The sequence below is a fragment of the Pseudonaja textilis genome, chromosome 5 (assembly GCF_049901715.1).
Source record: "Pseudonaja textilis isolate UNSWEBS1 chromosome 5, rPseTex1.2, whole genome shotgun sequence".
NCBI classification, from domain to species: Eukaryota; Metazoa; Chordata; class Lepidosauria; order Squamata; family Elapidae; genus Pseudonaja; species Pseudonaja textilis.
In genome coordinates this window covers 35,373,596-35,386,123 of record NC_141994.1, presented here as the reverse complement: position 1 = coordinate 35,386,123, position 12,528 = coordinate 35,373,596, and the positions used below count along the sequence as shown (strand labels likewise).

The window sequence follows — 12,528 nt, the reverse complement described above, 5'->3', positions numbered from 1 at the left end:
GCATGGCCTTCATTATCTAAAGCACTTATCCATTATTGAAAGGTTCAGAATAGCCAAACAGCCATTTATTTCAATATTTGAGATGGCTAGGTCTCCAATAAGACCTAATAATAGCTAATAGCTAATAAACACTATATATTTTATGTCTGAGCTGTCAAAGACTTCTTATGAGCAAGCAGATTGCTTAAACCAAGGGGAAATATGGTTTCCAAGTAGCTGTTTTATTACCTTCAGCTAAATTTTGGAATATTTTCTTTCATAAGAATCAGTTCAAAAGTAGAACTGAATATACACGTCTGTTTTATTTGCTAGAACTTCAGTTTATTTGAAGAATATATAGATTCCCCTCATCATAATTTTTGGTTTCTGTTGGTAAAAACATCATTTTGTATATGTTTTCTTATATACACCCTGTATATGATTTTCACTATTACCTGCATTTTTTGTAATAATATCTGCTAGTATCCACCTTTTCATATACAATTTTCTCTAATATATGTATTTTGGCAGATATTTTCTTTGAAGAACTGCATTACGCTATTTGGAGACGGGCCAAAATAGAGGGAAAATACTGCATTCCAGTTGGCATGTTATTTTGGAAAGCACAGATTGGTTGGTATGAATTTGAATCAACTTTCTCTTCCATCCCTGTTCAAGAACTGGGAGGCTAAGAGCTGATTAACCATCATCCAGGATTTCTTTGCACCATTTAATGTTTTCTAATGAGAAAGAAATGGATTTTGGCGACACTTCCCCTTTCCAGATTTTAAAGTTGGAGGTAAAATGAAGAGAAACATTAAGGAGACATAAAGGATAATATTTCAGAAGGGTACAAAAGCCTAATGCCAAAATGAATAGCAATCATGCCAAGATAGAATTCTTTGAGATGCATGCCAAATTTTCCAGGATTTTATATTCACCTCACTTCCTCTAGAGTTCACCTTGCAGAAACATGAAAGAGTGTGCAATTACAAATCAAGGGAATGACGTTGGAATCAGTATTTTTAAAATATTACCTGTGTAATAAACATATTTTAACAATAAAAAGTATTTTCCTGCTTTTATGTCAGTAAATTTTGAGTTCTTTATGTATGTGTCTCAATTCAAGACCTTTATCTTTATTTATGTTTTCAAAATATTTACTACATTTCTTTCATGGAACAATAAACTATCAAAGATGTCTACAGAATGTGATTAAAAAAATAGATAGCATTGGCAAAATTGTGATAAAGGTTATGCCTACTTTTAATGTATGACAAACATTAAAAAAAAACAATACAAACTTCAATTGTACTTTTATGGCTGCTATCTTGACTTTTTACCAAATTTCAGGGATCGTCCTATAAATTACTTTGGACAATTAATATGTTGTATATAGTAAACTGAAATTTAGTAACTTGTGAAGTCTGTTATTACATAGGTATATTTATTTACATCAACAATATTATGTGATATTGATACATAAATAATACAGCAAGATGCAAAAAAAATTACACCTATGTAGTATATCAGCATTATATCAGTATCAGTAACTATACTTATGAAGGGTATTAAAACAGTGATTTACATATTTCATTCATTATATTATTTATGAAACAAAGAATTATATAAAAAGACAGTCAGTCAGTTTTATTTAATAGAGTACTTACCCAATTTTTCTTTTTCTTTTTTTTAGAATCAGCATCATTACTGCTACCCATGCTTGAATGGCTTGTACCACTATTGATGCTGGCAACACTTTCAGATGAATGTTGTCGCCTTATTCGCAAATCTATAATATAAAGAGAAAGGAAATAGTGCGGACATATCCTTTTGCCCAACGTAACTCCTTTTTCTAGTGTTTCAATTATTATCTTCAACTCTCCCACATCCTTTATCCAGTCTATAATTGTGACTGTTTAAGGAATGATATAAAGCATTTAATATATCTCTTTATTATTCTTGCTTGTTTTTTTCTAAATCCAGAACAGAGTTTAAATTAATGGAACTATGCTTTCTTTAGTTCTGTTCTCCTTTGAAATGTCATTTTCTTCTTCTGCTCATGTCTATTGACACATCATGTAGAATGACTTACAGATTACAGAAAAAAAAATTAATGAAAATTGTTCTCCTACAGAACAAATAACAATGAAGTTCAAGTCACTGTGCATAATTCAGCCAATGTTTTAAATTGAAGCAGATATATATTTCACATTCTTCCTGAGATAAACGTGGTTTAAAAGGGCTTGAAGATAGGACAAATCCTAAAGGAAGCCAAAAGGTTTATCTAATAACTAAGAAAATCATTCTAAAAACCCTTATATTACCTGCTATAGATGGTTAAAATTTGAGGGACATGGATTTTACAGTAGCCTCATTGGACCTATAGACATCTAGAAATGGAACAAAAGTGAGTAAAGAACTAGAGATCTGATGGTTCTAAAATTATTTGGTTGCCTCTTAAAGGCAGCCTGATCATGTTTATGCAAGTCTGTTGTTGGCATCGTTTACACTATCTTCAATCCTATTTAATATAAGTGGATAGAAAATTGGAAAATTCAGAACTGCCATTCCATTCTACATTGTTGGCTTGAGCTACAAGAGATTCTAGTACGAATGTGCTATTTGTCAACCAGAAGTGCTTAGTGGTTCCTCAGAAGAAGGAAACTCTTTGGAAATCAGTAACTTTTGAAGTTGAACTTTTTAAGATATGGAAACATTGAAAACATACATTTTCATATGGAAGGTTCTACAAATGTGGTACAAAACTCATTCTTTTGAAAAACAGAAAGCCAATAATGGGCTACTATTAGAGCCCTTATAAGTGAGAGCGAATACCATACCTCTCTGAGTGTGGTCAGGGCCATTCAGAGCTCCTTGAATAGCAGCCTGTGCAGCTGAGTTCTGTGCTTTCAGCATTTCAATGGTTTCCCGTAATTCTATGAGTTCTGATTCCTTTGGAAACAGGAGGGAAAGGCTCAAAATGTGTCAGAGTAATTAGGTTTATCCTCTGGGGTAAAAACACACAAAATGGAATGGAAATAAGGTGTAGGTGAAAAATGCAAGTGAAACTAAGGAGAAAATTAGGTTTCATGTATGCTTCTCATCTTAGCTAATCAAATGTAAAGTCCTTATTGAAAGGTATTCATCTCTACAACTGCTGCAAGTAACAAGTTTTAGAGAGGAAATATAAACATTTGTAAAGACATGCACAATATTTCACAATTAATATGGTTAGAAAATGTAGTATGAAATTATTTAGTAAGTGTAATCTATAGTTGAAACTATACCTGCTTCTTCCATTAAAATTTCCAGCTCTCATTTTATATACTGAAACTTAAATCCTTTAAAACATTTATTGCTAGTCAAATCAAGAAAGGGTTTTTTAATGTGCATATTAGGATATTTAGAAAAAGCTTATCAAGGTCAATATCAGTATAGTAAAATCGTCATTCAAACCACCTTTGGGGAGTCTCCTAGTGCCATTCAATTAAATCTAAAATTACATGATTTGTTTACATTATTTGTGCCATTCTATAGTTGAGTCATTTGTCACTGATATCACTATTACTCAGCCCCAGCAATATATATGTAGATGTCAGCTCCCAGAATATCCTCATCCCTCATTTTTCATTCATTTTCATATTTAAGGTTTCAAACATTTTATTTTCCACGTATCCAAAATGCATCCATTCATTTTTTCCAGAATTCTGAATGTAAAATCTATCAAGTAAATTGTGATGAACACAAGAAAAAAATGTTTTTTTCCTGTTGTATATTTTTTTTCTTTTTGGATAAAGCATACATTTTTACAAAGTTGCTATCACTTTAAATGGAAGACTCACCTTTGTTTTGTTTTTTAGTACTGAATAACCTCTCATTTAGGGCAATTTTAAACTACTGACATAAAATATAGCTTATTTTCTTTCCAGTTTCACTGCTCTCTCTTTTTCTCACACTGTAAATCTTTGGAAATTTTATGTAACATTCTAAATTTTACACACACACACACACACACACACACAAATGTAAAGGGAAATGTTTTGATTCACTTAATTTATCATTCATTCTTAAAACAAATTTGTATTCCTATAAATCAGGGGTGTCAAACTGGCAGCCTACATGCACAGGCCATGCCTGCCCTGATCTGCAAATAGGAAAATCATCATAAAATGTCATGTGACGGCAATGTGACACCACGAGTTTGACACCCATGCTATAAATACTTAAAATGGGACTGATATTTCTTTTTTCTTTCTTTTTTTCTTTCTTTTTTCAATGGCAGAGCAGAGGCAAATCTATAAAAATACTATGTGGCTAGAAAAACCTATTGGAAACCAGACAAAATCTTTTATGTGTTCCTTGGAAAATAGTTTAGTTTAGAGTACTGCAATGTCAAGAACTAGCCACCCAATGTGATGCAACACCAAAATTATATCCTAAATTTACATCTCAACTATTATGCTAAACATACTTAACAGGGAAGTCAAGCAAATCTATTTGTCCTATCCCCCTCAAGACAACATTGACTGAAAGGCTAAAAATATGAAACATTGTCAACTAATATTTAGTATTCTGATAATGTTCTCAAGTTACTCCTGTTGCTTTACAACCAGCTTTTGTTGTTAAATTTTTAATACACATTAAATCCAGAGTCACAAATATTTTAATTAAAACCTGAAAATGGAAGTTTTTATGTTCCCACTTCTTTCTGATACAGCTTGCTAACTGTAATTATGAATAGTGTGATTCTTACAGAGTACCTTATTGTAAAGTTTTGATAGCATGGGTCATGAAAGAAAGATGCACCTAGTTGTTTATTCCTGTACTCCACTGTCAATGCAAACTCTAATAAAGTGCCATTGGATTAAGTTAGATTCTCCACATCTGTTGGTTCAAACATACCTTTTGTTCAGCTGTCATTGTTAGGCTTTGTAACCGGCCTGTCATATTTCCCAAACTTTTTTCAAATGCAGCTACAAGATGGGCCTGTGATAAAGGAGGAAACATTCAAATGTGATCAGGATTAAAAAGCATTCAGTAAAGTCCAGAAAAGATGCTTGAATGTATTTTTGCCATCTCATTATTTTCAACAATGCTTCTACTTACAGTAATTTCTTCAATCATACCCTTACCCGCTCAAAACTATATATTTTAAATTTAATGTTACATGTATGTATGTATCAAATGTATGGAAATATTTCCATAGTAGATTACTGTTTTTTGCTTATAACAATACCAAAATTTTTCAATGAAAGGTTTAAAGAAGATCTACAGTAAATGATATGGTTTGCTAAACAAGCTGCATGTATTTCCATGTTGCCTTGAGGCTAAAATAAACATGGTGAAAATACCGATGGAAATCACAGTGAGTGGGGCGAGGTGAAATTTCCCCCATTTGTTTTGGAAAGCATCAAAATAAAAATTTGGGATTTCCTGCATTTATACAGAATACTTTCAGCAAGGTTCAATTCCTTGTTTCTTCAGGTGTCCTAGAGCAGGAGTCTCCAAAGCCCGGGCTGTGGCTATCAGGCCCTGGCCTATTTGGAACAGGGCTGTGTGAGAGGAGGGCAGGCAGGCACACAGTTCGACTCGTGTAAGCAACAGGCTGCCATGCATGTGCATATGCGTGCAGCTCAACTTGCAATCAAGCTGCATGCATATGTGAGCCAGCCTGCCACTCGCATGAGTCAAGTTGCATACATGTACATGCATGCCGGCCCACCACTTGTGAACAAATATTTATTCATAAACTTAAATATTATAAAATATTTTAAATAAAAGCAACCAGTAATCATTCTGCTCCCAGAGATTTTCACTGACCTAAAACTATAAAGTAATTTTTTTTTACATGGTGTTCTGTTCATTACAAAAAAAAATAGAAACATTTTAACTTATTTTTATGCATTCTTGGATGTTAGTGTTTTAATGATGCCACTTTCTTTTTTATTTTGTTTTGTTGATGCTTCTGCTTTTGTGCAGCTGGTACTTAAATACACTTTCATGATTTATAAGCAGAATTTATTAGTGCACTCAAGTTGGAAGAACTCTCTTGACATTTGTTTGTGATGTAACACATAGCTCATTTAAAACTCAGAATATCATCTCTAATACTCCCCCCCTCAAAGTGGCAATTGCAGCAATCTTTCTCACAGATTTACAGTGTATATACATGCAGAATAAAACTATATCAACATTATTATATTTATATTATAAATAACTTACATTTGCTGACAGTTGTGATGTTAGCGTGGCCACTTTTTCCTGAGATGCAACCAGTTCCCGTCGTAATTTATGAATTTGCTAGGTATGAGGAAAAATACAAAGAGTTCTAAAATATGACATTTTATTCACTTGCTTTAACTAAACACCATTTAATAATCTAGAACATAAAATATAACTGTATTTTTTGCTCCCAGTTGTGTGTTTGAATTGTATATAAATATTTCATCAAAGAATACAGAGATTACATTGGATAAAAGACTTCTTTACTCCAGTATCATAGAAAACAAAATATAGACAACTATATTACATAACCAAATGCTTCCTGGAATAGACAGCCATCTTACTTCCACCTTGGAAATAATGTGAGCAGTAATATTTTCCCACTTTTCCCCAATAATTGATATTCATACTTATGCTGGATATTATGGTGGAAGAATACTATCCTGCATTCTACCATGCTATCATGCTTGCATTCTATCCATAGCTATCATGACTAAATTGTACTTTGTGACAGCTTATCAGTCGCAAAATTGTTTAACTTCTTTTAAAGCTATGTAATCTGTTGCCCATTCCACATTTGTGCAAATAAATTCCATTGTTTTGATATTCATAAAATGAACAATATGCATATCATGGTTTAATACACAAATATATAAACATATATTTTAAGAATTAAGAAGTATTTTTTCAGACGTTAGTGAATGCTGAATTATACCCCAAAACAAAATGTTAGTTTTAAACTTGTGAAAAATAGATTTAATGATTTATATACTTGGTGAAATACCCCAAAATAATTCCCTCAAAAATCACAGTTATTCTTCAACAAACGTACAATATTTGATTAAGAAAAATGTACTCTAAAATATACTAAAATATCATTTTAAAATAGATTCAATACAATGGTGATTGGTCTGGGCAGATGACAAGATAATTAAGAAATTGCTGTAATTAATATCCTTATTGATAATCTACATAATGCTGTTGTAATATATTTATTACTGTACATAACCAGTAAATAAACAGATAAATGTACCATCAAAATATAGTACAATGTTGTAAACATTATTTGAACATTATTTAAACATCCAGTATGTATTTGAAACTGATGTGATTAGGCTATGATACCCAAGAAAATATTGTGGTAAATATTGAGATCTTTATGAACATATAATAAGAAAATATCATAGAGAAGACTACTGTACAACCAGAATGCCACTATTAAAATGGACTTGTCTAAAGGCTCAGGTATTCAAATCTTTGAAAAAATGTCTTAGGTAGGAGAACATCTCAAAGCTAGGTTCCTAAGTATAAGATAAAATGCCACACAACCACAACTATTTTAATTTACTGATTATTATATAGTAAGTATATTCATATTTACCTCTGAATGTGCCTTTTCTTCAGCCTAGAGGGGTGATAAAATTTATCAACATTTTAATTTTTTTTTCTAAATTATTTGGGCAAAGATTACATTAGCAAAGCTTTAATACTGTATGGTTCCTTTTTCTGACACATTCTCTTTTACTATTTTCACTCTTCAAGTCACACACATCTGAAATCTATATGATTATCAACAAAGGAAAAAAAATCAAAACAATAGACTTTTTGCTTAGCTAAAAATTAATTCCAGGTATATTGGTAGGTAAGCATTAGAATGAGAACATCAATTGTAAATATTTCTGAGTATTTTAATAACTTGGAATATTATCAAAGTTTTGGATTATTGGCTGCAATTCAATTAATATTCATTTGTAAACAAATCTAAACAAATGTAATATACTTATTCTGAATAAAGGTTTGAAGATATCAGTATAATATGCTTTTAAAGCCTTCCATGCTACCATAAACATAAATGTTTGAATATTATGTTGGATAATAATGTTGGTTTAAAAAACCTGCCAAAATAATGCTTCAGAGAAATAGAAATCTAATCTCCATTACAAACATTACAATATTATTCTTAAAGCTATAGTTATGGCAGTTGAAATTGTGTCCCCCGCTTTAGTGAATCTTTACATAGAATCACAAACAGTAGAGATGTGCAAAATCATTTAACCTCAAAAGCCATTTTGAGTATGATTCAATAAAACAAAACACTTACATTCTGAGAATTTTATATCTAGTAGAAAACAAAACAGAGTGAAGCATGAAACAAAATTGGGCAGATTCAAATGTTTCCGTGTTGGGTATTCCAGCTGTTTTGAATTTTGCAGTTGGACTAATATTTTATGGCTTGTAACTGGGTTGCTTTTTTCCCCAAGTCTTTCCCATCTAAGCCATTCATATCCCTGCTGTTATCAGTTAAGACTGGATCAGTTAATTCTGGAACAAGCAGGAAAGCACTCCTTCTTACATGTTGTTTAAGTTATGATGCTATTGAAAGACTCAAGGATATTTTATGAACTTTAAATTATAATATTTAAAGTAAATGAAGAATAAAGGGGGGAAAAGCTTTTGTCAAAATTTATATTACCCAGAAGACAATGATATATTGAATAAAGGAAGGTGACTGATTATTACCTAATGTACTATTGAAAGATTGAAAGAAAAAAAATCATCCTTTACCTCTTATGATGATAGTCTGTACTATGAAACATATCCTTGGCTATAATAGCATAGAATTAGGGCACTTTAAAAACTTATCTGAAAGGAATAGAAGGCTACCAAATAATATGACTTTGGTTGCCACAATTTTAAAAAGATGTTGAGACTCTAGAAAAGAGTACAGAGAGAACAGCAACAAAAATAGTTAGGGGACTGGAAGTTAAAACATATACAGCATGGTTTCTGGAACTGGATATGTCTAGTTTGATGAAAAGAAGGATTATGGTGACATGATAGCAGTGTTCCAATATCTCAGGGGTTGTCACAAAGAAGAGGAAGTCAACCCATTCTCCAAAGCACCTGAAGGCATGACAAGAAGCAAGACGTAATGGGTGGCAACTAATCAAGAGAAGCAACCTAGAACTAAGAAGAAATTACCTGGAACAATTAATCCATGGAATGACTTGCCTCCAGAAATGGGGATGCTCCAAAACTGGAAATTTTTAAGAAGAGATTGGGCAACCATTTGTCTGAAATGTTATAGGGTTTCTTGCCTGATCAGGTCATTAAACTAGAAGATGCCTAAAGTCCTGTCCAAGTCTGTTATTCTGTATTCTGTGTATCATAGAATATTTTTGTACAATTTAAAATTAAATCTTTTGCATGACATTTCCATTTGATCACTACTTCTTCATTAGGAACTGCTCAATTGAATGAGCTTTATCCAGAGCAGCAGGGGGTATTGCTGATCAATGATTATGTCCTTCAAGAACAAATCCTGCTGAAGATTTTAAAGCCAAGCGAATACCATGCCCTTAACAAAGAGTACTTCAAATTCCATTATCACAGCTAGCTCCTCAAATATGATGAAGAAGTCTTGTCAAGTAGCTGAAAATTGAGAGAGGAGAGAGTCAAGTTATTGAAATATCAGAACAGTTGGTCTTGACTGATTAATCTGATATGATGATATATGTCTATTATTACATTTATTTATTTATTATTTGATTAGACTGCATGGCTATGTTGGCTGAATGCTGATAACTTTCGTAATGGTGTCAATTAATGCTATTATTAATTATATGATGTAAGTATAGATTGTGAGCTTCTAAACTTTTCAATTTATCCAAGTTATTATGAAAGAGCTTTTCATATTGTCCAAAGTAAACAGCCCAATAATATATTGTATACTGCCAAACCAAAGAAGAGATGACAGCTGTATTCTCAACTAAAAGAGATTTCCTTCTAGACCCCCATGTAAAACGGGCAAGAAAAAAGTGCAAAACAAACTATCAAAAACAAACCTTACATATTGATTATTCTGAACAGATCATGTACTTCATTGAATTATTTTGTAATGTTCTTCTTACATTTTCTGCATATTAATTTTAAAAAGTTCTTGAATTCTTGTGAGCTTGCTTCACTAATTTCAACCAGGTCTTCTGAGAAAAAAAAACCTGATAATCATTTCAGTGTATATTAAATTGGGAAATTGTTTTCTCCTTCAAGTTTGTATTTTCTTTTTATTTATTTTTAATATATATAATAGTCCAGGATCTATGATAATTGGTTTAACAATTTCAAAACATAATATTAAGAAATCTATATATAAATCAGGAAGCCATAATATGGAAAGAATATGATGAAATAGACTTTGCCACCTAGGATGGGAAAGGAGTGAGACTAGGCTGTATATTCAATCAATATATTATGAAATATTAAGGGAAGATGGATTGGAAGAAGATGAATTGGGTTTTAAAGCTGCATGAAGAACAATAATCTGTATTATACTGATGATATTATTCTAATAACTGAAAGTGCAGAACTGTAGTAGCACAGTGGTTAAATGCAATATTGTAGATTAATTCTGCCAACTGCCAGCAATTCAATTCCCACCAGCTCAAGGTTGACTCAGACTTCCATCCTTTGAGGTCGGTAAAATGAACATCCAGATTATTGGGGGCAATATGCTGACTCAGTTTACAGAGTCAGAGAGCTGTATGAAGTGGTATATTGTTATTGCTATCTGCAAGTTAACAACAGTCAAGGACACAGTAAAAAAAGACCTAAAATTAAATATAGCTAAGACTAAATTAATAACATTACAATAATCTGCCCAAAATTGATAATTAATGATATATTCATTACTTAATAGATGGTGGTAGACAGTATCTACTTTTTAGGATCAACTATTGATAGTAGAGGAGGAATCAAACAAGAAATATCCTTCTAATTAGCACTTGGAGTATCTATGAAGGCCTTGAAAAGGTATTCAGATGTCTTAATATGTCTATACCTAAAAAATCAGAATAGTGCAAGCCATGGTATTGCTTGAAACATTTTATAGAAGTGAAAGTTGGACTGGAAAAACAGGATAAAAAGTATATTGATGATGTTAAACTTTGTTATTGGAGAAGATTCTTGAGAATACAATGGACAGCTAAAAAACAAATTAACCCAGAGTTTTCACTCTAAATACAAATGACCAGACTCAAATTATCCTACTTCAGACACATTATTTGAAGATCTAGTGCACCAGAGAATGTTGTAATGCAGGAATATAATAAAAGGGTGACCAGCAGAAGGTTGATGGATTTAGTTACAGTAGAAATGAATAAGCCATTGGAAGGTTAGATTATAAAAAAAATTTATCATGAAGACAATCTATAGTTATGGGTGCCAGGAGTTGACATTGGTGCAATAACAATTTTGGAAACTGCCTCTACAGTTTATTGGAATTAGTATTTGATATTAAACCCTATTAATATCTAGATATTTCAAGCATAATATTTTGCATTTAGAACCATCAATTATCAGACATATACTGCTAAATAATGATATTTTCCAACTAAATAATGTTAAAATTCCAGTTTATTACATTTTGAAACATGAGAGCCAGTTTGGTAATTGAGGCAGCAGGATAGAAATTGGAAGAATATACATTCTAGTCCTGCCTTGGACACAAAGCCAACTGGGTGTCCAGTCACTTTCTCTCAGCCTGAGAGAAAGACTTTCCAAAAAACCTTTCCAAAAAAACTGCAGGGATTCTTAGAATAGGACACAACTGAACAAAAGAAAAAAATAAATATTCCAAAATAAGCATAAGGACTTTTTTTAAAACTACAACTAAAATATGTTAACTATTTTGTAAATATTGTGACATTCAACTTTTAGAATGTGATTCCTAAACTACATTAAACATTCTTACCCTGAAAGCCTTATTATAAAATCATTATTACATGAGAAACTCCTAGAAGAATTTGTTTGATGGCCTGAATACATGGGTAAAAGACAATAAAATTATAACTTGCATTTAGAAAAAGTAATTTTATCCATATTATCTCAAAATTCATAGACAAATGGACTTACACTATATATGTTTCTAACAATTTTGTAACCTTATGGAGTCAATAACCATATTTTTCAAAAATTGGGCATCCAAAGCATCACACAAGTAACTTTAATATGCAAGGAAGGCTTGCATGAACAAAAGCATCTTTTCTCCAATGACTGGAACCCAAGTTACATTAAAATGTACATTCACATTGGATTGCAACCAAGCATTTAATTTACAGTAGGTAGTAAACTTTAATCTTGAAATACTCAAATTTTAAAGAATGAAGTTTATAATGAAATTTTAGTGAGCTGTCGTAAGTTTATATTGCTTGATACATATAAACTCAAAACAAACTTCCTCCATAAGAAAAAAATGTATGACTAATAATTAAAAATCCCTACAACCTGACTCACCGTAAATCATTTTATACCAGGTTTGAAAATTGG

The 12,528-nt window shown here is 31.7% G+C and overlaps 1 protein-coding gene across 8 annotated transcripts in view; it reads right to left on the bottom strand.

Annotated features, from left to right (window-relative positions):
- Positions 1 to 12,528, bottom strand: part of NAV3 (neuron navigator 3) — a 464,771-nt gene that overhangs the window by 32,206 nt on the left and 420,037 nt on the right. For 4 of the 8 annotated variants that reach the window (XM_087934492.1, XM_087934494.1, XM_087934491.1 and 1 more), the window contains 6 exons: positions 7,586 to 7,609; positions 6,205 to 6,282; positions 4,885 to 4,968; positions 2,823 to 2,934; positions 1,650 to 1,771; positions 921 to 941 (listed from right to left, as the gene is read on the bottom strand). In XM_087934492.1, the coding sequence (XP_087790618.1) occupies positions 921 to 941; positions 1,650 to 1,771; positions 2,823 to 2,934; positions 4,885 to 4,968; positions 6,205 to 6,282; positions 7,586 to 7,609 (441 nt within the window). The remainder of the gene's footprint in view (positions 1 to 920; positions 942 to 1,649; positions 1,772 to 2,822; positions 2,935 to 4,884; positions 4,969 to 6,204; positions 6,283 to 7,585; positions 7,610 to 12,528) is intronic. The other 4 variants (XM_087934496.1, XM_087934487.1, XM_087934488.1 and 1 more) reach the window with 1 other exon arrangement.